General features: G+C 37.6%; 1 protein-coding gene across 6 annotated transcripts in view; it reads right to left on the reverse strand.

Annotated features, from left to right (window-relative positions):
- Nucleotides 1-6,804: 6,804 nt before the first annotated feature.
- LOC108111545 overlaps nt 6,805-27,641 on the reverse strand; it is a 115,296-nt gene continuing 94,459 nt past the window's right edge. For 4 of the 6 annotated variants that reach the window (XM_041817952.1, XM_041817953.1, XM_041817950.1 and 1 more), the window contains one exon: nt 6,805-9,783. In XM_041817952.1, coding sequence (XP_041673886.1) covers nt 8,501-9,783 — 1,283 coding nt within the window. In that variant the 3' untranslated portion in view covers nt 6,805-8,500. The remainder of the gene's footprint in view (nt 9,784-27,641) is intronic. The other 2 variants (XM_041817955.1, XM_041817956.1) reach the window with 2 other exon arrangements.

The following is a 27,641-nucleotide window of genomic DNA, read 5'->3' on the forward strand; positions in this document are numbered from 1 at the left end:
GTGGCTTTCATTATATTATAATGTTTATCTTGGTTTGACCTGGTATAATATTTTTTTGTCAATATCTGTATATTTACTAATGATTTTTCAAAACGGAATATTAATTTGCTATTTATTAAGAAATGTAGCTTATAAACCCTCACAAGGGCAGTGACGATCCCATCAGTTATTAAAAATGATTTTTCAAAACGGAATATAAATTTGTATTAATTAAGAAATGTACCTTATAAACCCTCACAAGGGGAGTGACGTTCCCATCAGTTATTAAAAATGCTTTTTCTGACAAAAGATGGCGTTGTGGCAATTTCTGCAAGCAAAATGATAATTTTAAAATGGGATAAGACAGTAACGGGTATCTTATTATTCTTCCTACTTCGGCATATTAGGTGTGGATCAATACATGGGAACATTCAACTATTCTTTTAAGACGGGACATTTTTTTTATAGTTGTGTGCAGCTTTCCGAATTTTTCGCATAAACAGCATAATGACGATGTCCCGATTTATATGATCGAATCTGTCGTTGGGAACAGTAATCTTCTCTGGGGTCTGATGAGTTTGGCATGCTGGAATAGAAGACAGGTTCTGCACCATTCCATTTTTTACAAAATATTCCTTGACTTGTTTCAGAATTGATATTCAGCTCGGAAGGAAGACAAAATGACTGTTTTCGTTAAACGTCACAATTTATCGAAACGTTGTCATCGTCAAGGATTGTCTGCAGTCAAAAAGTTATTTTTTGCAATACTGAGCTTTCTCGATTTTAGGTAGGACTTTGGTATGGTGACTGAATGCATCGGCGATGTTGTAATATGCTCTTTTGACGTAAAAGGTTTTCGTCATAAACTGCGAAATGTTGCCCAAATGAAGGAGTTGCATTGCTTACGCCTTTTCAGACTGTTGTCTAATGGCAGTTGGGCTTGGATGCGCCATTGGCACCGCTTCTGTGACCATTTGCTTGCATACTTCGTAGGCGGCGGTAAAATTTGGTATCTAATCAACCGGCATTGGTCGTTTTTCTTAACGTTCCTCAGGAGTTCTGAACGGAATAATTTATGATGCAAAGTAGTCGTCCAATTTCGTTAATTGGCGTTGTCCTTGGATAATTTTGAATTTCTTCTAGCCACCCACTCGTTTCTGAGTTAGCCTGATTTAGTTTTTGCTGAACTGCGCTGTGTGGCGTCTTAGGATAACGTCAGCTTAAAAAGTTTCTAAGAAACCATGTAAACAACCCCAATTTTCGATATTGTTTCCCAATGCCCAGGCTGTGGCTGAAACCGTTTCATTTGTTAGAAGGGAATTTGCGACCATACCGCGGTCATCACCTATCGTATTGGTGTTGAGGTGGAATAGTTTCTCAACTGGAGTAAGTCTGGGATGGTCAAAATAAATTGCCACGAATTTAATTACGGAACATTGGCCATCGAAGATAATCTTCGGCGACTACCTTGGAAGAAGCGTGGAGACAGCCGAGAGGAAATATTATTTCAAATCGAGGTTCAATCTGTTCCACTAGCTCAGATTGGCACCGGGATATGTCCATCGCAGTAGGTGTTTTCCTAAGCTCAGGAAAGCGGTAGGATGGAAGAGAATTATCTGCCTCAATAAGTATTAATCAAACATGATGGTTTTACCCCCTTTGTTTAAAAAGGTAAAATCTATAACATAAATGGCGAGAAAACTAAAAAAAATTGATTGCCGAATAAAAAAAATGTATTTACTAGGAAGTAAAAGCAATGTTGCTTCGGAAATGCGGAGTCAGAACATTTAAAATCTCTAAAGTTTCTTTGTCTCTTGTTAAAGAATAGATCGGTCATTTATTATTATTGTATTATTGTCAAATCTCACCTAGTTAAATGTTCATCAATGTATTGTTGTTCTAATCGCAGCTAGTTAAATGCTCATCATTATTTTGTTTTTCGTCTCAAAGCTTGAAGCTCACACGCATAGACGAAATTACAGAAAGTTTGTATTAGTATTGCAGTATCACGCGATTTTCTGCATTATCATTTCTGCACGTTTTTTCGGCAGTTATATATAGTTTTGTACTATCTCACAACCGCTCACAACCTGCCCCGCTTAACATTTTATAAACCCGCTTATAATTAAGAAATAAACACGAAACCTAGAAAAAAGAAATACAGTCCACTTAATTCGCTAACATCCCTACTTCGGGTCAGCTGCCAGTATGCATACTTTCTGGTATCTACCCGGAAAATTTAGCTGCGACTAGGAAGACGTCTTTGACGCGTAGAGACATTCGCTTGAACATTAGAAAGGGACACTGAGTTTATTTCGTCAGAAAATTTGTGATTGTGAAAATGGTGGTCGATTTCAGCTCTCGAAATTAGTAAATTGTGGGTATTTATTACGCGTAAATATATAATTTATGTGGATATCGTGACGGAACATAAGGGGTTTTAGGCGGCCTTGGAATCATTAAAAGACTAGGAGGACTAAAATGTTTGAGTAAAAGCTTGATTTGGTTATGGGTTTGTCTACCTTGTAGCTGGAGGGGGAGGTGGAGAAGCTTTCCTGTCTGCTGGTTGGGTGGATGTAAGTGTAAATATAAATCGCCTACTTGTCGGCCTCATAGTGCGGTTGTCGTTTAAAGGAAAATGCGAAAATAATAATAGATATGTCAAATGGTGTTTCTTTTACTAATCATACCTATTTTGAATGCCCTTGGTGGCAAAGAGCAAATTACATCACAGCAATAGCGGCACTTTGGGTATTGAGATCCTATCTCAACCCATGATCACAATTTTTAAAGCATACATACCTCGTTCTCAATCTATAGCAGCCGATAAAATACTCAGTAATGTTAACCTTTCACGAAACTCAATAATATATTTTGGATATTTTTAGTCAAATGCATAAATAGCCAATCCTTTTAAAATAATATTAACATTAATTTTATTCGATATTTCCTAATTCACCACTCTTCATAGAGATTTTGTTGTTCACTGTGGAAGAGCAGATTGGAAGACACAAATGCACGTACAGTGACAAACTGGAAAAACATCGCGGTTTTCTTACTAGAAATTTACTTCCAGCTAGACCACTGACAACGGCAAGGTTTTGCCTAAACAATAAGGAGTCAATGAGGCTGTCATTTCCACACTTCTAAACCTTTTTACGTAATTTAGGTTTAGTTAATTTTTTCATTTTAGTGCAATCATTTCATTACAATCTGTCTAATAAATAAATTTTATGACTAATATTTACAAACAGGAATATCAGATTTCCAGTGAAACCTGCTTTTAAATGTAACTTCTTATTTACTTAAAATAACCTATCAGGGAGATCAAGAATGTCGTTAAATCGTTTGTTAAGATATTGCCTACTAGATCTACGACTAAATTATTTACATGATTGTGAAGTCTGTCTGTATATTTCATACTAAATTTGTTTATCCTTTCCTATATAGTAGGAATATTTAGACCTTTATGAATATTTGCTTTGGTTAAATAAAATGGAGCGTTAACAATTTGTCGCAATGTTTTTGATTGGTAGCGCTGAAGTATTTCAATATTTTAATTGCTATTGATATTCAGGGATGAATATTAAGTTGTATTTTTTCAAATACTTTTGAGAATATTGTCAACATACCAATGGAACGGTAAAAAGATAGTTCAGTTTCTGTCTTGGTTAGGTAAAGGATCATAATGAAAATAGTGTTAAATACCATCGTGAGAATCCGTAAGCATTTTAGTGGTAGAGTTTTAAGAGTTTATCTTCTTCGGGCCTGGTGTTTTTATTAATTGTTTAAGTAAAAAAGTGAATTCTTCAAATAGACGAGCTCATTTGACAGGGTGACCCAAGAGTGCAGTTGATGTATAAATGTCTCAGCTCATTCATCACCAATTTCCATTGCTTTTGCGGATCATTATGTGTTTTTGCTGATTTCATTAGATATTTAGTTGCTCCTCACAGGATATACCATTTGTTGCTAGAATTAGGGTCTAAATTTCTCAGATATGCCTCTACAGATTCATTTCGTAAATTAGACAGTAATTGTTTAAGCTCAGATTCAGCTTTGTTGTATATCCTTTTGGCAGTAGAATAATGCCTTTCTTGCCAACGTTTTATCAGGTCCATTTTTTGTTGAATTTTTTATCAAATTTTAGTAGATAGGTACAATTGGTTTGTTTCTGTTGGTCTGATTCGTATTTATGTAGCTGGCTTTCTGGATTTTATTTGTGAAAAGCTCCACAGCATAGTCTATTTCCTCTCCTGTTTTTAAAAAAATGTCTATTAAACAAATTTCTACTTGGTAGCTTTTAAGCGCGTAAATGTCTGTGGAACCAGTTCTTGATGTGTCATTTCCAACTGAGTGTGTTTCTGAGTCGAGCACAATGTCGATTGCATTTGTTTTTAAACATAAGGACATCTGATTAACATGGTTGGAAAGCCCATTGCCATACCAGATTCCTAAGTTTAGACTTATTTGCATAATTTATTGACTTGTAACTTATTATGTTAAGTAAGTTATTGTTGAGTTCAACCTGTTTTTCTACAAAATGCTCTATTCTTTCTTGAGAAGTTTTCATATTCTTTTTTCCTGCAATAACTTGGCCGTATGAATGATAGTATTTTGTTTTTTTTATTATGGTCCTTGTTATGCATCTGTTTTCGACCAGTATCTAATTGTTTAGATATGAGCTCTTTGTAGACATTACACCCTTGGTATCTGGCGGCATGATCTTTTTACATTTTTCTGGCTGTTCTTTATCTTTTGGACATAGGATGCTGGGATGCTTACGAGACCATTTTACGCTTTTGTGTGCTCGAAGTCCTGACAACGGTGGCACTGAACAATGTCTTTTGCTTTATGCGGGGGTTCTATTTTACCAATTGTGTTACCAATGTGCTTAACTTCGTATATATCTTTGTTGTTGTTGTTGGGCTCAACGTAAAGGAAGAAGAGATTTAGTGGCTCTTTGGTTCCACGGTTCTTAATGTTATTTATGTTCGTAATAGAGTCACCTTTGGACTCCACGTCTCATTTAATTACCTCAATATCCGTTGAGAAGTGCAAATTCTTTATAACGACCCTAAATGCTCTTTCAGTTCAAGCTAATATGTGTGAAACTTTACAAAATCACTAGCAAGATTTTTAACGAGGGACCAGTATTCATCAATAAAGTTAATCATAACTCTCACTTGACTATCTTGTTGAGATTTATAAAATTTATTTTTATACGCGTGTGTGTAGAAGGAAGCGTTTCCGACCCTATAAAGTATATTTATTCTTGAGCAGTATCAAAGTCGATTGAGCCATATTCGTTTGTCCGTCCGTCTGTCCGTACGAACGCTGAGAGCTCTGGAACTATTAGTGCTAGAATGTTGGAATTAAGCAAGTATAATCTTGAGATGCCAACCAAGCGGTTTGCGCTTTTTGTAGAAAGGCTGATATCTCGGTAATAACACAATAACATCCGATAAGAATATAATATAGGTGGCGGCTTGGCAGGTTCATTAATGTTGTCTTCAGTTATTATGTCAAGAGCTTCGTTTTAATCAGCATCATTGCCTTTTTCAGTTGGTTACCGTTCAGCCAAGATAGGAAATTTATTGGAGGTAGTGCTGGGTGCAGTGTCCAGGGCAAGTTTTTCTTTAATATCCTGGGAAAAACCCGATTTGGTGCGACTCTTTCTGCAAAATAAATGTAAGCTCCTTCACATTTGTAAAAACCCCACTGTACATACCGACTATTATCATGTAATAATAAAGACATAAAACAAATTTACAACTGATAAACTTCTGACTTTCAATAGTACAGTAACTTATTTAAAACTAGCCTTAACAATAAACATAATAATCACCTCAATAAGGGAGGTGGCGGCATCAGCGGTTTTGTCCATGGTTTTATTACCGAACTGTTGGCGGTAGTGAAGGCCCACATCGCTTCTCTGGGTGGAAATGCCATGGTTTCGTTTTACATCACCGAACTAATGTTGTTCGATAATCAGCACAAGAATCAGGGTCAGTGCCTGATTAGCATTGGTGGCGATGCCGTCTATGTGAGTTACCATGCCGATGACTGATACAAAAACTTGCGGGGCATATAGCGACTATTTTACGCGAATCGTCCCAAAAGTCTTTACTCTCTATTTTCTTCCGCTTAGCTAGAACTGTCAGCTTTGCCCAGTAACTGAAGTTAATCTAATTCACGTTTACTTGACAACTACTCGTATATAGTCTGTAGTTGGATTCTTTATGCAATATTTTAACTGTGAGGAATCGTTCTTCTCCTTACTTTGTGCGACTTTTTCGGTCTATTTACTTGTTTGCTTGATGTTTTCATAGTTGATGTTTATTGAATATTAAATTTAGATCGAGTGCTAGACACAAGAATACTAACGATATATACAATTTTTGCAAACAGAAACATGACACACATATACTCGTACTCCTAGATATCAAATTTTGGAGTGTAAAATATATTACATACAATATTTAAGTATACTAAAACAATACTGGCATCTGCAGATTTAGACGACTGGGCATCATTTCACCATTCGTACAAGCTATCAGCACAAAATAAAGATCGGAGCACAACCCTAGCATCAATACCCAAGCCGGATCTCATAATCTTTACACGCTTAAAAAGTGGTCACCCCGAACTTATTTACTTCTACATCCTGGACGAAGAAATAAAACCTAACTTTCTTGACTTAGGCGGTGATTTAACGGCCCTGGTCATATGGTGGATGGTGGTGAGGTTTTAGCAAGATGAGGATATAAAAAAATGGCGACAGCTTCTATAGATTGCGATGTGGAAAACGAAACAGTTCTTGAATTCTCTAAGACTGAGACATATTTTATTGAACAAATTTAACAATATCTAGAGGTACCAAATGCCTAAGTTAACAAAAGTAGGTATAAAGTAAAAATAAAAGGATATTTCACAAGCGGAGTCACTTGGCTCGTAGGTTGCATAGTACAGTTCTTTTCGTTGTGACTGCCTGGCTTGATGATCACGTTAGGCTCCCTCCACGAGTAACAGAACAGATCGTGAGGGTGTCTTTATGCTGTTTGCATTACCAAATCTTAAACAAGGTATTCGGAGAATTAGTTTCAACAATAGTTAAATGTAGTGTTTAAAAACTGCAGTAATTGATTTTAATCAGCAGAAGAAATTCATAAATAACAGTATCCCAAATAATTTACTAAATTAATCAAATTAAAAAGTTCATTAAAAATAATAATGATTCAAGTTAAATATTTTTACAAAAAGGACAGACTGTTGAGTAGAAGAGCATGTGTGTTAGTTGGCTTTTGTATCTTCATGGCTAAAGAGACAAGACACAAAAGTATTGGATGATCAGAAAGATTTTTTGTCTACATTACATTTACCGCGCTTTTCTTTTATATTTCTTTAGCAAACTTTTCAAATTTTTGTTTCAAAGCGATTCGAATCAAATGCTGCGGAAGGAGTTTATAAAGATATTCATATAACTGAATATTTTAATTTAAAATTTGTAGAAGTTACTTAAAAATATATGTTTAGGACTGACTTGATACTTAAGTTCTCAAAATATAAAAACCTTTTAATTTTTCAGTTTTTGATTGCCTCGTTTGAGTTAAAGAAAATTTTAAGCAACCAATTATTTTTGTTTAAACAACAGTTTATTATTTTTTATTTAAATCAAACTTTAACGGCTGGTGAAAACGGCTTTATAAATTTATGATCTATATGAACTTTAAGAGATCTGAAAGGAATACGTGGATAGAAGTGAACCCATGCAGAATAGGCTTCATTTCATTATACAGGGTGGCCATATAGCGTTTGCTTTTTGAACTATCCATAATTTTGACTTTGACATTTCGAATGTCAATGTGCCAGATATTTCCCCGAATGGAAGAGGAAGACATAGACGAAATATGGTTCCAGCAGGACGGTAATACGTGCCGCACAGCAAACGTCACAATCGATCGATTTTAAAACGTAAGTCTTTCGTGGGCCATCCTATATTTACCGCCTGTTATCCATTTCTAAAAACTGGATGTTTGTACTGCCTATTTTTATGTCAACAGCTTGATTAAAAAAAAATATATTTTTAAAATTAAAAAATATATAACTCGAGCTCGGAAAGCTTTCCTTATATTTTCATTTAATTTCTGAGGCAGCTTCATAATGTAGTTGTCCGATATTTGGCATAGAAACTTAATGATGCGGGGACGAACATTACCAGATAGCCTCGTATGTTGATTTTGATAAAGGGTATGTACTTATGTAGTTGTCCGACATTTGGCATAGTAACTTAGTGATGCGTGGACGTACATTACAAGATAGCCTCGGATGTTGATTTTAATCAAGGGTATATACTTATACCTCAGTTCCCATAACAAAATAAAAAATCACTTAAGAAGATAATGCTTTACATACGGGTACTCTTTATGCCATATCCCCAAGCTTCGCAATAAAGATCTAAGTTGGGTGACGTAATCTTGCCACTCCTTTCATGCTGAAGTCCTTTGCTGCAATTTTTTAATCATGTTGCTTTTAGCACTCCTTCGTCTAGTTGAGCAAGAGATGCAAGAGAAGCCACATCAATGGTTGTCACACGATTGCAGCTGTCCGTCCCTGATGGAAGCCTATTAAACCCACTGTCCGTTTGTACAGGCATGATGATGCAGACAAAACTTTGGCCTGTTTGCGAGTTTCGGGGATGCAGTGTAACCGGATTGAACTTGTCGCTTTTACCCTCGGAGTAAGTTTGCAGGCGCTGAAATATCTCAGGATAGTGCTTGCGAAGCTTGACACCGCGTCTAGATAAGATGTCCAAAATATTGGAAAAGATCAGCTCTCGCGTGCCATGCATATGATGTTGCCTGGCGTTGAAGGTGAGAATAAGTATTTCAGTCCGCTCCGGCATAGCCACCACCTCCTGCTGCTGCTTTATTTCGGCTAAAACCGTTTTGCAGAGTTTTAGTTTGGCGCAACGACTAACCAATTGGCGTTCCCAGCGCACCGGCGCTTGGCCCATGCCTGGCGACTCTGAAACAACACAAATAGCCACATAAATGAGCATTTTGGATTCCGGCCTGTACTCAGTGCTGAGCTTGAGAAGTTCAGAGTACAGCTCAAGGCCCATCTCGGCGGGCATAAGGTCCGGCCAACGCACGTACGAAGCCTCACCCATGCACTGAAATCCGTTTTTAATGAAGCACTCCGCTGCTTCAGGACTGCGGAATAGCATCCGCACGACGCCTCTGCCCTGCGCGAAGCAGCCATTGCAAGACAACAAGCTGAGATGGCGTTGTGTGTCAAGATCGTCCTTGCAGGTGGCTAGCACCTGGCGACACAGGTTGGAAGCGCGCGAGTGTAGGCACGCTTTACGATGATTTTCCCAGTGAGCTCGACGACACTCACGCGAACAGTATAAATGAGAACAATTATGGCACGACTTGAAGACCTTTTTTGCATCGCCTGGAAATGCACTCTGATTGCACTTCGGGTTTCGGCAGCGAATTTGTTGTTCCGTTCCTGATTCTCTTTCCCTCGGCTCTTCGTTAATTTTCCCACCACTTTGTATTTTTGAATGTGTAATTGTGGACGCGATATCGCCAAGCGACAGCCGCCGACATCCCTTAATGGCATTTTGCTGATTCATTTCTCCAACTCCAACTGACTGCGAATTGAAGAAAGTATGAGATTGTTGCTGGATCTTGGAATGTTGATTTTGCTCTGGGTGGTCCTCACCCTCACTGTGACGCCGAAGACGCTGCTTTTTAACTGCTGAATGAATCTCCATCTGGTATCGAATGAAGTCATCTGTGAGAAAGATATTAGGTCTGAGATTAGTTGGTGACCGGTTCTATATTTACCATGAACAAAAATAAATAAAATTGGTGTAATGTTAAATAAATTATGGCATCAAAATGTGTCATGTATTTTAAATATCCGTCCCAATGGGGACGAGCATACCGAATAAAAAGTTATAAGTATAGTCGAGTATCCGAAAAAAAGATACAATAGTCCCAAAAGTATTACCCTTTTTTTGTTTGGTTTAACAAATAAATGCACTTATTAAACGTTAATATATGAGTAAAATACAGGGTGACAAGAAATAACCCAGACTTACATTTTTCAGAAAAACTTTTTAAGGAACTATAATTTATAAAAAACAACTATTAAATTGTTATTATGTTAACATATATAAAGCCGGTTTCAAAGTGGCTTACTTGGGCTGCGATGCAGGGCCCTACACGTTTCTGAAAATTTAGCGGAATGGGCCGCATGCACGCGCATGTCTTCTTCCGATAATCGATCCCATTCTCAAAGCAATGATTGCTTCAGCGCCTCCAAGTTTATGTGGCGTTTGGAACATGCCCTGGAATCTAAAATTAACCACACACTGAAGTCCATCGGATTGAGATCTAGCGAGCAAGGTGGCCATTCACTGGATGTAATAAAGTCCGAAAAATTTGCTATGCACTAGTCCTGAGTCCAGTCGCCGAACTGTTCGTTCGTGCACACACTGCTTTCGGTGCAAGCCGCAACTCTTCAAGCAAATTATGGGGAAATTGCCATCAGACAGACTTCAAAAGTTCCGCCCTTCTAATATCTGAGGAGTTGATTTTTGTGGACCATTTAGCAAAACCTATAGTATTCCTGATAAGCTGCCGCACAAGTCAGTCCTGGCCTTGTTTGTGTGTTTTGCGACCAAAGCGGTTCACTTAGAGTTAAAATTATCGCGGAAACGCCGCCCTTCAAAGAGGTCGGTGTTTGTCCAGTTACAAAATCCTCTCGCTTTTGGTCGCCAAACCTCTATTCGAAAATAAGCCCTTGGAAAATCACAAGTATACTCGTTATGTCAATATAAACTAATATTGAATTTTGTATATATTTATAGTATAAATATAATATTGTAAACATATAACTAAATTAAAGTTGTATTTTTTGTAGGTTATTACACAATGGGAGTGTCAGAGGATGTTGCAATGGCTGTCACAATTTCTCCAGCTCTGAGGATATTGTATTAAAACATAAAAATCTTTGTAGTCGAAAGGTACCAAGAATAACGAGTATAAGCAATATCGCCAATAGCCTCAGGGTCCGTTCCTAGTGTACGCACCCTTTGAATATATTGGCGCCCGAATCTGCAGTATATCCTATGCATAAAATATAAAGTGTGCTTTTGATTTTAAGTTGGGTAAATTTGTTTTTAAAACTTTTTGTTTTATTTTTTGGTATAACAAATAAATACGTTTATTAAACGTCAATCAGCCAACTTAATGGCTATAATACGTTGACTATAGTATTGAACATATAACATAAATACATAGCAGGGAGGAAATTAACAAATGTTTAAAGATTAATACTACAAATTTGAATTAATGTTTTAGAACTCGAGATACTTGGCGTCCTGTTGTCCCCAGATCGGCAGGATTTCTTCGCTTTAGACGTCTTCAAATTCTTTTATTAGCCAGGGAAGAAGCTGAATGGTTGGTGAGAGCTGCTAGCCGATCATTGTTCCCTAATAAAAGGAATTTGGTCACTTGCAAGATCCCCGGTTTTTAACTCTTTATACTCTCATGACGTTAGGTCTAAGGCCATGCCCCATATTTGGATGCAGTACAACATCGAGGATATCACAATTGATTTAAACAGTAGCACCTTGTTATCAAGAAAGCAGCGAATGCACGAACGAACAGTTCGGCGACCTACTTCTTGGGCATTAACTACCCATACTTTTTCTCGCAAAAGACAAACAAGAGCTCGAGGACCAGTTCGTTCGTTCGGTATGACACGTAAGACCTAATGAACTGCGAGCATATCGATAGCAACAAACGAAATTTGGCCACCAACTCGTAATATCGTCGAGGAGCACCAATCTAATCTATTTTCCTGCACAAAGGGATTCAACTTGTGAATATTCAGCGATAGCGGTCTCAGTTTCTGAATGTTGCCTATGCTGTCCCTGAATTTGTGAGATTGAATAACTTCTACCACTTGCTCGAACCCAAAATTCAGTTCTCTTGTCATAATACTTTGTTCGAGAGGCGTTGACACTTTCTTACATTTTCAAATGAATCGGAAAACCCACACGAAAACTCTCAGAAGCTTCAGGTGCGACGAAAAGGACTCTGTTTTCTGAAGAAAGCCATAAGGCTCTGTTGTAGCGATCAGAGTTAACGCCGACTTGCGTAACTCTATAGACACAACTTCTGAAGCTGGTTCGAAGTATGAATTTACAGGCCAATTGCTTTCTGAGTCGAGTAAAAACGATGGCCCAGCGAACCAGATGGACGTGACGAGCTCTTCAACGAACACATCCTCGAAATACTATATCCGCTGGGTTGACATTCGTAGGAACGTGACGCCAAATTTCTTTCTCTGACCACTCTTGGATTTCCGCTACTCGGTTCGAGACGAAAACGGACAACGACGAGGGATGGGATTTAATCCAATGCTGAGAGATCTCGGAGTCAGTCCATAGGTCAACTGTATTTATTGGGAAATTAATTAATGGCCATACACGATTTAGAAGATCTGCCAAAAGGTGAGCTCCACACAGCGCAAAGTGAGGCAAAGTTTCGTCTTGAGGGGAGCTATTTTTGATTTGGCTGTCAGTTATGACACTTTTAAACCTTCAACAGTTCGAATGCGAACGTAGATGCACGCTGCATATGCTCGCATGGAAGCGACAGCGAAACCGTGTATCTCAATCGGGACATGCGGATCTGTGTGAATGAATGGCGGTACCATAACGTTGGGCAGTTGTAGCAAAGTTGCTTTGAAGGCTTCCTACGACGATAGTTACTGCATTTTAAGCGACTCGTCCCAATCTAATTTTCTAAGCCACAGCTCCTGTAAAAGCATTTTTGCCCTTGTGACCAAAGGACACAATAGGGCTATTGAATCGAAAACCCACGCGGTCACGGAAACTAAGTTTCGTTTTCTCGCATGAAGATCCAGGAAAGAGTCATCCAATCGAAGTTAAAAGTAATCTTTGCCAGGTAACCAAACCACTCCAAGGGTTTTAGTTACATCTGAATCAGCCAATAATGGCATAACAATACTATCAGATGCGGAGATCAACAGATCGTCAACATAGAAGTCGTTCTAAATGACCTTCGCAGCTTTTGGATACTTAGCTTGCGCCATCTTTCCAAGCTGCTTAAACATCGGATTGCCATAAAAGGTTTTGGGGAAGTTCCATATATTACGGTATTTAGCTTTAAGATCTTCAGAGACTTAGAAAGATCCCGCCTCCACCCTATGAACTGGAAGTTTCGGTCAGCTTACCTTATTCTGGGGTATACCTTATTAATGTCCGCTGCAAGGGCAAAATTAAATCTGAGCCTAATCAGCGTAGAATACAGTTGCTATTGAATAGATGGGCCTACCATCAATATGTATTTCAACGCAACCTGCATCGATGCATTCGAATACCACTCTGAACTTGGTTGAGGTGCTTTGAAATAGTGTGGGCCATCTGGAATTTTATCATTAGTAGAGGACATGTGTCCCATTGATACATATTCCTCCGTGAAATCCAGATACATTTTCTTGAACGAAGGATCTTTTTACAGTCTCCTTTCAAGCGACAAAAATCTACGTTTCGCAACTTCATACCACGAACCAAGAGTTATTGGGTCAGATTTGAACGGCAGATAAACCGAAAATCTCCCAGACGGCAGTCTTTGAGTATATTTCTCAAAGTGTTGTTCACAAAGTTGCTTCTCAGGAGTATGGCCTTTTCTGCAGGTTGGTGTCGATTGACTCTAACTCTTCTTTCTGACAGCTGAGATGAAGCGAATTTTCTATCTTTATTTTGTTTTCCGAGGCACATCTCACTGACATCATCCAGCCGAGGACAGTTTTTTGTAAGACGGGAAGTTCAGGCCTCTGCTCTATGGAATGGATCTGCCAATTAAATATTTTCAGGTACGCTTCACCAGCTGGTGTTCAAAATATACTTGTGAACCAGAGTCAAGCAACGCTCTAGCGAGCACAAATTCGGCACTTTTCGTTAACATGGTCACGAAAGCTGCGCCAAGAATAGGTCTATCCGATACAGTCGCATGCAAAACATGCGAAATGGATGGAGACTCTTGTGTGACCGCGTGCTGAGGAGGAGACAGCACCTTTTTGGGCTTGGAAACCTCTTCGGCGACCATATGCTGGTATCGCCTATCCGCAGCCGTCTCAAATTCGCTTTAAAAGGGTTGTAAATTATAGTCCAACTGTTCTTCTTCGTTATCCGTTTTTCATCCCCAATAGATAGCAGAGAATCATAAAGAGCTCTGATTGTGTTGATCAAGTTTTTCAATTCTGTAGCTTAAGGCTGGGATATTGGGATATTGTCGAAGAAAACCATACAAATCATTATAAATCATTATCATACACCCGGCTCAGGCTAGCCAGAGCTTTGGGGTAATTAGCCGCAGTGACTTGGAACGCCCTTACTGTGCCTAAAGCACATAATCTATTACATGATTGATTTTTCAATATCGTGCAGAGTGTCATCTTTATCGACAAATGTTTCGAAAAGGCTTATAAAATTGTTAAAATCAAACTGCTTTCCGCTGAAGGTTGAAATAGCAACGCAGGGCATACGGCATTGGGAAGTGCGCTTTGACGGCAGAGCGGCATCATCATACGCCTGCTTTTATTTTTTAAGCGAAATCAGTAATGATTTTGCCATTACGGCAGTTTCTTCTAGTTCCTCGCGGAATAAATCCTCTCCGTATTTTTCTTCGATTTGATTTTGAATCAAAGAAGCTTTTTCAATGCGCGAATTTAAAATTTCTAATTAAATAATAATTTCAATGTGCGAACTTAAAATTTCTAAAAAAAAAAAAATAAAAAATAAAATAATAATAAATTAAAATAAATTCGAAATTAAATTAAACACCCAAAGCGATTCACTTTTTTCTCTTAATATTTATTGGCAGGTATGATAAATATAAATAATTTGTTAGTGCATGCAAACTTAAGTTTTGTGTTAAATTATTGGCCAGAATGCTCACTATCTACCGATTTTACACGAAAGCAAAAAGTTGAAATGATTTAGAAAATGTCACAGATTAAACATTCTATACCTATATCTTCACAACTTCACATTTAGGCTCCATATTTAGTTTTTCCTATTATGCTTCTAGCTGCTGCGTAATTTAGACCGACGCGGAGGTTTAAATTGGGCTTTTGTTGTTAATTGTTTTTTAAAAATGCCTGCACTCACGTCGGGGTCACCATAAATATTTTAAATAAGATTTCTTATTTAATTCGACACTTGTGAAATGCAGAAAACGAAAAGATTTATTATGTTCCGCTCCCCTCTTTACACTGGACGAAACCTATCCCTGAACGAACAACGGTAATACAAACAATCCAGTTTTTAGAAAACTTGCAGTTAGACCTTATAATGTCCGTCATCCATTAGCTGTAGATACTTGCCTATGGTTATTTTTCAATTTTCTCATTAAAACAAACCTTTCAGCACAGAGCTCATTTTTATATTGTTATTATGTATACGATTTTTAAAATTTCCCGTGTAGCCTTTCCTACAAAATCAACGAGAACTAATGATTTCAATTCCGATGTAATAGTTTGAGGCCGATGGATTGTACATCCTCAACGGAAGACAAAAGCGGACACTTGAGGAAAGGTGTGAGTACACAGGCGGACTTTCCCAGGAGATATCAAAGAGTAAGGTCTTATAGAAAAAATGAAACACACTGATTTCTTCTATTTAGATAATTGGGAATCCACGCTAATAAACTAATCGGAATCCCGGGTTCATCAAATTAAAGTAGAAACACGATAGCAACCAAAACCGATCTCTTTTACCAACATGACATCCACCCATCTCCCCCAAATTCAAACAAATCACATCTCTCCACTGTACCCCGTACACAAGACCCGAGGTCATTTATTAAATTAATTAAAATAAAAAATTGGTGAAGAAACAACAAAAATTATCGTACCACAATCTCCACCCAACTCTAACGTCACAAATATTATATCTGACTCTTATTCATCAATGGAAGCTCTGGACTTAAAGTCCATTTTTTCATTGCAATAATTATCACTATCAGAACACTATTTATTTATATAAATATATGCCAATAAAAATCTTGCAATGTAATATTAACTAAGTTTTTAACACTATAACGTAGTTTGACTTCTAATAAAAGAACAATTACCCGACATTTTATTTTTACAAGAAACAAAAAAAACAACAAAACAAAACCAAAAATTATTCTCAGGTTAGTTTGGCAATTCATCATGAATAGACTCATGAATTTTATTTCGAAAATAATGGTTATGTGCGGAATACGTATTGAATTGAAGAATTGAAGATCGTCAAGATTGCTATTATTATTTTGTTTATCGATGAAGCGTACTTCTGGTTGAATGGCTACGTCAACAAATAAAACGGCCGCATTTGGAGTGTAAATAACCCTCAAAACACCGTTGTATTGGTCGCCCAGAATGGACTATCAGAAATATAAATAATATAAATATAATGCCACAAGATTATCTTTCGAATAAATAAAATTTCATTTCAATCAAAAAATCCATCGTTGTTTTATTGAAATTTAAATTTCTATACCTCTAAATAAATACCATTTATAATATTTTCTAATAATAATACATATGGAAAGCTTTATCGGCTGTCAGTGGCTAGTTTTCTAACCGCACAGAACAGGATAACAGGAATGTATGTATGCCACAAAACACCACTCCAATTTCATAGAAATCGCTTTTACGGCTTCCCAATGCCCAATTAGTTTGTTGTGGATAATATTTGCAGTAATTATAAGGGAATATTTCATAGTGAAGGGAAGCTGCAAATTCAAATCGTTAGAGTAGGGTCAAGAAACTGTTTGCTTAATCTCAACTCTGTATCTCTTATAGTTCATGACTTAATCGACTTCGCTATAGATACAGATCATTAATGATCGAATCTTATATACCCTTTTAATCTACGAGTAACGGGTATAAAAATAAAATGTAAAAAGTTTAACCATTTCCGGCATAATCTTTGACTCCAACTTACTTTTTAATCCACATTAATTAAATTCAGAAAATAACGCGAGATAAGATTTAATATTATAAAATTTGTATCATCTAAATACACTATCATTCATACCAATAATTCATACCAGTAGGGATTACCCGTGTCCTGATTCTCTCTGAAGAAGATTACGGTCTACCAGTTTACGGATGGTGTGCAAAATCGCAATTATGTAAGTTACAGGCTCTATACCACTGTGCTATAAATGCTTTTCCTACCTCTTCAACCGCATGCATGTTGGCCGAGTCTGGCTTACCGAGCATTCAGTCTCGCAGAGTATAAATGACCAAACACGTCATTCCCAAAATGTATTAAACAAATAATGCTCTATTAAGGAAGGCTTTCTTAATCATGTTTAAGAAAAAACGAACATACAAAGTCACACCCAAGCTTGCGCGATCTGAGCATTCATTGTATAACTCTCCAAAAAAGAATACTACCAGATTAGAATTCCAGACTCGCTTTCCATCGTTAAAAAAAAAACTTGGTACAAATCTAAAACAGATGAAGCATTGCTGTTTTCGACAGTGATGGTAAAATAATATGAAGGCGAAAGATACCTCCATATAACCGTCTTTACTGCTGAAGTCTTCGCCTTATTACAAGCATGCCTCTTCGCCATCATTTTTAATCAAAAAATCAAAATAACACTAATTCGAATTACCCAATCTCAGTTATGTCGATGGACAGGTGATGGACAAGTCCTTACATCACAAGCAAATTCCATCAATCTATCAACAAATTACAATAATTGCAGCATATATCTTTTCGAATAAGAAGTTCACCCAAGACCACTTAGAAACAGTGTTCCCGATCAATGATCACATGCAGTCCGTCGTTGATTACAGGTAACTTTAACGGTTGGAACAGTTTGTTGGGCTCACCCAAAAAAAATTAAGCAGAAAAAATTCTTAGAAAATGTATCCTAGACTGGAATTAGGTTATCCTAAACAATGGCAAGCCAATGATCAAGATCTCTGCTCGCATGAACATAGACAGCACACGATTTAATACAAATTTGAGAAATATAGACAACTGAACAGACTGTTACAGAATACGTAAGCAAATTAATATCAACACCAACTAACACTAAGAATGAACTTATTTTAAATTATATCACTCTCCACAGTGCTCCACAGTGCCAAAGTGAAAATAGAAACAAAAAATAACAATAGCAGAAATAACAACAGCAGAAAATTTAACAGAAATATAAATTATATCAATCAATAATAATATTGAACATCATATTAACATTGAGCGAATCAAACCATGAAACAACAATATAATTTCTTTTATCAGAATACACTCTTTCAATCTAAAACAAGAGGAAACGCTGTAGTCGAGTGCCGCGACTATAAGATAACTGTTTTACACAATTTTAAACTATTAATTTTGCTAGGGAAATTCCGAAATCGCCAACTATTGTCGGAAAAAGCATGTCGAGTAACTGATAGTGGCTTCACTGCCCATGTAACAAGGTTCCGATTTGCAAAATCTATGGTTAATCGATTGATATTGACAAAAATATGTTATTCAAGGTCAATCGTAAGTCTTCACTATAATATTATAGACGACAGAGTTTTCCGCGGTTTGTGGGCGTGACCGGATGAAAACTATGGATAAGTTGCAGTGGAATCTTCTAAATACGTATTCTTAAGCAAAACTTTGTAGCATTTTTGGATTTTCGGGTTTTGTGGGCGTTAGAGTGGGCGTGGCTTGATCGGAAAAAAACAGTTCGCATTTGGGGCATAATACAAACCTACTTGCTTACGTTCTATCACTTACAGTTACCGAGATGTCAGCATGGTGGGCTTAAGAGTGGGTGTGGCCGGATATTGATACCACCATAAGATGCGCTGGCACCTCAGGATTGTGGTCCTGAGATTTCAGCAATTTTAGGTTTTCGTGATTTGTGGGCGTTAGAGTGGGCGTGGCAGGATGTTGATATAAACTTGCGCCGCGAAGGGACCTCAAGAATCTTCATGCTTAATCTCAGCTCTATGATTAACGGGTATAAAAATAGTAATGTTGATTTCACACATCGCCCAACATAGTGAGTAAGTACAATTAAAACCAATACACATGCGATGAAAAGACAAAAAACTATAGAATGGTATCTCCCCATATATCTAAAATCTTGTTCTTCAAAAAAATGTTGATAACATTATCTCTATAAGGCTAGGGTGGTTTGTTACAACAAACAATCTTCTAACCAACTCAGCTTTAAGAAGGGAAATTCGCAGACTGTATATTATTATATGTATCTCGTTAGTAGATCTCTTTCCATAAAATACACTTTTTCAATACACTTTTTAAATTATCACATTGCACTTTGAAAGGGCATTTGAATAAAAATATACAATTCTATATACAAATTACAAATCGAAAAACCCGAGAACGCACTAACTTCACCCTATTTAGAACCAGCAAAACGGTGTTCTGCAATTAATGACTACCCGTTACTCATAGAGTAAAGAGATATATTTCATTCATTAAAAGTAAATGTAGAAGTAAGCGTTTCCGTCACATGGGTCAATCGTCTTCGCTATTGATCCTGATCAAGAATATATATACTTTATAGGGTCGGAAACGCTTCCTTTTAATCTACGAGTAACGGGTATAATCATATGATCTCGGAAACTGTATAAGCTAGAATGTTAGGAACAATGTAAAGGTTCTCCGTAATAAGGAAAAACAAAAACCTTTACCGTTGAGTTCTGCATAAATGAGAAGAAACGCTATAGTAGAGTGCAGCGACTATAAGATATCCGTTACTGTTTTGCACAATTTTAAGATATTCATTTTTCTAGTGGAAATTCATAGATAGCGTAATAATAATTTGAAAAATCTTTGGTAAATCGATAAAATTATTATTTTTCCGCATCTGGCACTCCCTACTCTATCAGACCAATAATCCACAAAACGCAGTGCCAGATGCGGAAAAATAATAATTTTGGGTGTATCATTGTAAACTGCATGCTTAATACCTACTTTCTAATTCTTATATGTAGTTACCGAGATTTCAGTCTTCTTAGCTAATGCGGCTACCTAACATTGGTCGGGGTTGAACAAGAAAACCACCCTGAGCTGTGGTGCCATATGTAGAATGTTGAACAAGTCAGAGTGAAGACTAGAATATATCTCTCATGTTAGCTACTTAAGAGAATTCTTCTTAGAATAAAATCAGTTTCTATACAGAACCAAACGGTGATGGTTGTTTTCCTTATTAAGGATTACCTTTAAATTTTGATCATTCGAGCTTTTCTGATTCTTTGCAGAATAATCGGCCGACAACTCTGCAGTTTTCCCCCACCAGAGGCAAGAGGTCCAAATATTTTCTGCACCTTAAAGATTCTCTCAAGTGCTAGACACTCGCAGCTAAAGGTTGCAAAAATATTCACACGATTGTTTTCCCCCACCAGTGAAAGGAGACAGGAGTGTTGAACAAAAAAACATAATAACCACCTAAGAGATTCTGTATTTCAAACAGCTAAAGATTGCTACCAATAGAGCGTTTCCAAGGCCAAAACAACATATATATAAAATAAGACGACATACTGACAGAAACATTTATAACATAAACAAATTGTATACATTCGGCGACTGGACACCCTACTATTTGCTGGGAGAACGCATAGCTTCGACAAGTAAATCAAATTTAACAATGAACATGATAAGTTGCAGAAAAACAGAAATTAGAGAAAAACTCTATGCCCAGGTACAAAAGGACAGAAAACAATCAAAGAACAAAAAACCTAAACTAATGGAACGGAAGCTATTAAAAGAAACCAGATGACTTGTTTTTTTAGAAGGAAATTCGGAGAAACAAAATAACGGCAAGATTACCTAAACACACTGTATTCGAAGACCTAGCCGACACCCATATTACCAAGAAACAACAAAAATGCATAAGTTAAAAATTAAAAAAAGAATACACGATCCAAATACTGACCTTATTAAACCATTAACTCGGTCCTGTAACCCTTACAGCCTCACCCCATGTTACAATCATTTAAAATGTTAGAATTCAAGCCAGGTACACAACGTTTTAAAATTAATTTAGGGGAAGCAAAACATATTAAAACTACAAAATCACTCTCACGTGTTATAGATTTATACCAGGTACAAACAGCTTTGAATAATCTCAGTGGCGTCACATTTTCAGGAGAAACAGTACATATTTGAAATTCAAAAGTTCAACAACGACAAAAAAGCATAAGTTAAAAATTAAAAAATGAATGCACGATCCAAATACTGACCTTATTTAACCATTTACTCGGTCCTGTAACAGTTACAGCCTCACCCCTAATCCCTAATATAGCAATATGAGGATTAATCAAAGCTTGGGAAGTATATAATAAAACAAATATATTAATAATAACAATAAGGATGTATATGAAAGATTATCGCAAGAACATATGTAAGGAAATGCATATTTTTCAATATGTAAACCGTGTTAGTCCTAATATAGATACTTTTACCATCCATGTAAATAGTATCGCAGAAAATTTGCTATTAGAAAATTAAATATTATCCTAAAATATTTATTGTCAAAACAGGAAATTGATATTTTGAAATACAAATAGATGAACAATTTTACTGACTATTAAATCCAGATACCTTGACAGATACAAAAAATATGTTGTTTTTCAACATCAATATACCAATATCGACACCCAAAAATATGTATTATCACACATCGTCCTTTTACCAATAAGCAACACAACATTGCTAAATTTAACCCAATATACAACCAGCATAATATTTTCAATAGTGACGAAATATTTACCAAAACCTATTAACCATAAGTCTGCCATAGCGACGAATTCTTTCATAACTTTAGTAGAGTCTACCATTAGAAATGACATCAGGTTGCTAAAAGAGCATAAAGACGAAAGCGCTGCCGTTATAGTCGTATTTGGTGGTCATTAATAGCAGATAGGACATGACCACGTCCCGAGTGAGACAAATGGTGACTTTCAGTGCCTGGGAATTAGTAGGACTGGTGACAAAGATCTGAGGAGGGGAGTTCTTAAAATTTAGCCCACGAGCGGAGCAGAGTAAGATCGGTGTTTAGAGGAGCGCTTTTATTGATGCCACCTGTTTTATTAATTATTTACAATTTATAACTACACGTAAATAGCGATGTCGTGAACGGTGCAAAAGAAAAGGCCGAGAGATTTTGTTTCCTACGATTTATTTTAGCAGCGCTGCGACTGCGTGGTGACAGCGGTACAGAACGAAATGCAATGCATCGAGCCGAGAGATCGGCGACTCGCTAGCGCTTATTTCGGCTCAGCTAAAGATGAAAAAGATAATTCAGCATACAGTGATGCTGTCCAAATTGTAAACCATTATTTTGGTATTAGGTAGATGACTACTCCCGACATACTACCCCGGTGAAAGACCCATGCTTCCAAGCGAAGTGGTTTCAAGGGACAGGACCGCTAATTTCCTCGCTTGCACAGTCCAGAGCTAATGCGGATCGCCGTAACTCGATCACCACAATCTTCTCCGGAGACTGTGCTCTCCACCCTGCCGTATCGCCACCGCTAGAGGGTAAGTTGTCCTCCTTGATTATATTTATGCCGCAAAGTTAACATAACTGAAGGGTAACAAACACTTGGTAGAAATCTTGGATAATTCTTGGATCACCCTAGTGTTTCTAGATACCGACTTAGCATACCCGCCTTTGGGGTCACATTGGTTTCCTGTAAAGTGAGATATGATCATTTTGCAGCCTTCAGCATTTTCCACTATCACGCGGTCGGCCTGCCAGCCAAGCTAGCGTTATCGTACAGTTAAATCCCTCAGATCTGTTTTACATTTAGTTGAATAAAGAGTACTTGGCTCGTAAACTTGACTCCGGCCTTCGTCGTCAACTTATTTGCATTCGGCTACTGAGCTTAAGGCCAGGGGTGTAGGGGGCAGTCACCCTCTCAAGATAAACTGACACATCAGCAGGCACCCTACCGGTGCCATATCATCAGCGGCCATCTAGGAGCCACATTATGGCCCGGTTGGCAATCCTTAAGCAACCACTCTCGACCTGAGCCACCTTTTTGGCCGTGACGCTCGCGAGTGTTATATAGATCTTGCTCAAATTTACATACGAGCTCAAAATCGTGAGTTTTGGCATTTATACCGTCAATACGAACACGAGTCGATCGCAACTCTTCGATGGACTTGTGCGTAGAGTTGGATGTGCGTGCAGCAGCCTCTTGTTTTCCAATTCAAAGAGCGACAGTGCCTCCTGCTCTATAGTCCTCGAACTGCTTGCGCAGAAGATCCAACTAATGGTCATATCGATCAGTTCATCAGTAATCTTCTTCCGATCGGCGTTGAATTTGCTCAGCTCATCGAAACGCGACTCGTATAAGCGGGCATGCACTCCTTGTATTTCTTGTCCAAACGGTTCTTCAGCTCCTCGTTCTCCTCTCACAGACAGTTGCTATCGATCTCGCTACGGGCACGATCCCTGGCGTCATAGTTCAGAAGACGACGCGTCTCTAGCAGCTCAGCCTCGAACAAGATCTTGATATTGGTCGTCTCGCGGGTGACCGTGTCCCTGGTAGTCTGCACCCCAATGCTGAGGCTGGAATTCTCTAGGTAGCCAGACGATCGTTCAGGTTCAGCAGCTCAACCTCCTCAGTTACGCGAGAGTAGCAGGTAGAGCTCAGGAAACAGGACCCCACTGATGAACGGCCACACGAGGTTTCGCCAGAAACTACCCATACAAAGCGCGTATTCTGCACAAGAGGCAGACCGTATCCTAGTTGAATTTGCCCAACCGAAAGCAGATCAAAAAAACAGGCTGGCTCCATTCAGCGAATCCACACGCTGCGCTCTGTGGAAGTTCGGATCTGCCAGAACCACATTAGCAGGAACCTTCCAAGTTGACGCTCTGCGATGTGAGACGCCACAGCTGCCCCAATGCATACTGAATAAGTGGATAGACAAGACTTCAGGCAAACATTAACCGATGCTCCATCCGTAGCGACTTCAGTGTCCGATAAAGCTGAAATTGACTGACCACCCTCTATGTGATGAGATGAACTTGTGAGGATGTTGGCAGTTGGCATGAACACTGCTTCAGCGTGGCTATCCTAGGTCACAAACGCGTTAGCTGGCGGAGCCCGAGAGGTCGCAACGCCAGCCTTATTCGCAGGATCCACGCAAGGATGTAACAGGGTATGATGTCGGCGATTACACGTTGGGCAGCTGGAGGATGAGCATCCGCGAGCTAAGTGTCCAGACTTGAGGCAAATAAGGCACAGGGCAAGTCGTCGGACTTCATCGTATCGTTCCTCAACTGACAAGGCGTGGAACCTTGGGCAAGAAGATACAGCATGTGCCACGATACCGCTCAGGGTATACGGAGCCGGCGGCGCATTAATGAGCATGCACGAACGATGGCCTACGTCAATGAATCAATGAATCGGTCGAAAACCTTCCATAGAGTTGCAACGGATCCCGGCTCTACTACCCTTAGCTGCAGAATCTCGTTGATGTGAGCCTGAAATATTAATCGTCGATTACTAAAACGGCTGCGCAAAAGGATCAAGGGCAACAACATAATTCGCGTCAGTAATCTGCAAGGCTCTCAAAGACTCCAAGGCTGACTCCCGCAGACATGAAATGAGCCACAAATGTCTTAAAATCCCCCCACTCGGCATAGCCACCGCTGAATGTTGGCATCGGCAACGGGGGCAATGAGGGAAAAGGCGTGTATGGAGCTGGTAAAATACCATCCAATAGCGTAGAGTGGGCAGCAACTGTACTGTAATGCTTGGCAACTTCCACCTGGATGTGTTTGTATTGTTTCCAATACAAATTACTTCCGATTTCGCTATGAAATCGGTCATGCAGACGCTTCTCCATTGACTGCGGAGACGAGCAGAGGTGACCTGTCAAGAATTGGAGGTCCTGCTTTGCAAACTTGACCTTCTGATGCAGGACCTCCATTTTGTAATTTATGTTAGTGTACTACTATTACAACAAAAAAAAGGTTTCCGTGGCACTTTTAAACTGATCGTCGTCGGGGTCAACAAAATGTTGAGCAACTAAGAGTTTTTAATTGCTTTAGAATAAATAAATTGGGGCAGTTTAATCCAAATTTTTATTACGCGTTCAAATCAAAACCAAATTAACTCCTCAACAAAACCACGTCGAAGACAAATAGGTACAGCTTAACAATAAAAACTTCGAGCTACAGTAGTTTTACAAAGCTCCGAAAGTCGCATGCGCTTTATTGTTAATTTGTGGAAGATCCAAAACAAAATAGAAACTGCTGATAAGCCCGCCGCTGCACATCCGTCTTTGCTTTGGCTGCTTGGCCCAACACTATACTTTATATTTATCGGAAATAAATCCCGCCATATTATACATTTCACGAACAAATCCGACCTTTTAGAATCATTTAAACCAATCATCAACCCGAAAGTTGTCAACGCTATTCATAGTAACATGCCAATATTGCCCAACATTCAAAATGCGTCGGTGTCAAATTTTCCAACTACGAAATTTTGGCATTGCAAGAACCTTGTATCAGACATTTCCGGTAAAAGCGAACAGATCGAAATAATTACCGCAGAATAGAGCTGCTAAGGAAAATATCAAACAAGTCGTGACTATTATTTTCCAAAAATGTCCAAGTAACAAGGTAGTAACTGCAGGAGCCTGTACCTCCGATGATCCCTGAGAGCGAGAGAGGTAAATAAAACTAAATATTGAACGTGAAAGAAAATAAAATATAAAGAAATAAAAAAATATACGCATAAGAAGCGCATAAAATGTTCAATTGCAGCATCCTTTTTGCACACGTGTATATACATATATGCATGTATTTGCACATAAATATATGTATAAAAAGAATATAAACGAATACATATTATTTTTATGCAAATTATTATTATGTATTATTATGCATTAATTGACTATCTGACAAAGATCAGAGACAGTAATAATAATAATAATAATAATAATAATAATAATAATAATAATAATAATAATAATAATAATAATAATAATAATAATAATAATAATAATAATAATAATAATAATAATAATAATAATAATAATAATAATAATAATAATAATAATAATAATAATAATAATAATAATAATAATAATAATAATAATAATAATAATAATAATAATAATAATAATAATAATAATAATAATACAAATAATAATAATCATAATAATAATAATAATAATAATAATAATAATAATAATAATAATAATAAAAATAACAATAATAAAAATAACAATAATAATAATAACAATAATAGTAATAATAATAATAATAATAAAAATAACAATAATAATAATAATAAATAATAAATTATAATAAAAAAATGAAAGAAGTTATCTAAAAAAAAGTTCTCATAGGCAGTTGGCATATAGATTCATTTGTATGTACTAAGCTGACAAAGGTCAGAGACAGTAAGACTGACAACATTTAGAGAGAGAGAGAGAGAAAAAACGTACGTATGTACATGCATACGTTTAGTAAAGTATGTACACAGAATAGGATACGAACTGACTGAAGTCAGTGACAGAATTAAGTAAAGCGAAATCAGTTTCACCAAATAAATTATATATATATATATATACATATGTATATAGATTTATTCAAATTTATTACAGATTAACGCGGAATTACCTATTAAACCATTCTTGAAATCAGTGACAAAAAATTGCTTCGTGGTGAGTGGGAGAAATCGTTGAGAGCATAACAGATCTATGCTCAACCAGAATAGATCACTGTGTGCAAGCAAAAGAGGACTAAATTACTCCATCTAGGTGGAACACAGCTGCAATCAGTAGCCTATCACTACCCGATGCCGTAGTCGATGTCAACGAAGTTGAACAAAATGATGTATACCAGATATTAGTGGACAAATTAACAGTCTTCTTTTCACCCAAGCAAAACTCGTCATTCAAAAGACATATGTTCAGGAGCTTGATTCCATCTCGCGAACAAAGTTTTCGGGGGTCAGTCATATCTCTGATCATTGATTCTGGGTCTCGCTATATTCTCATCTGTCAAGACGACTGGTCCACTTTAAAAACCAGGCCATAAGTCCAGAACAACAGCCCAGCCAATTGCATTAGTAGAAAAGGTGCGTGAAAAGAATCAGGATGCTCTAAAGCGAGATAATATTAAACCAATGGACCAAGTGCCTGGATTTCACCAATGGTTCTAGTTTTTAATGAAAATGGAGACATTCTATTATACCTGGATATGCGGCGAGCAAATCAAGTAATTTTGCCCGTTACCGACATTTGACTCAACTCATAGATGCTAGATATTTCTCCAGGCTAGACCTCAAGGATTCATACCATCAACTCGAGCTCCATGAACAAACCCGTGAAATAACAACGTTTATAACTCCGTTAGGATTATTTCGTTATAAGCGATTGATGTTTAGAGTCTATTTGGCACCAGACATATTCCAAAGGAGGCTTGAGCAATTATTGTCGGGTCCCTCGAATGTCTTAAAACTGAGGCCGGGCACGATGATGCATTGAAAAGAGTTCGTGGCATTCTAAAAGAAAACATCGCATTATTAAATGAAAATAAATTTGTCTACAAAGC

Source organism: Drosophila eugracilis, unplaced genomic scaffold, assembly GCF_018153835.1.
Source record: "Drosophila eugracilis isolate 14026-0451.02 unplaced genomic scaffold, ASM1815383v1 contig_116, whole genome shotgun sequence".
NCBI lineage: Eukaryota > Metazoa > Arthropoda > Insecta > Diptera > Drosophilidae > Drosophila > Drosophila eugracilis.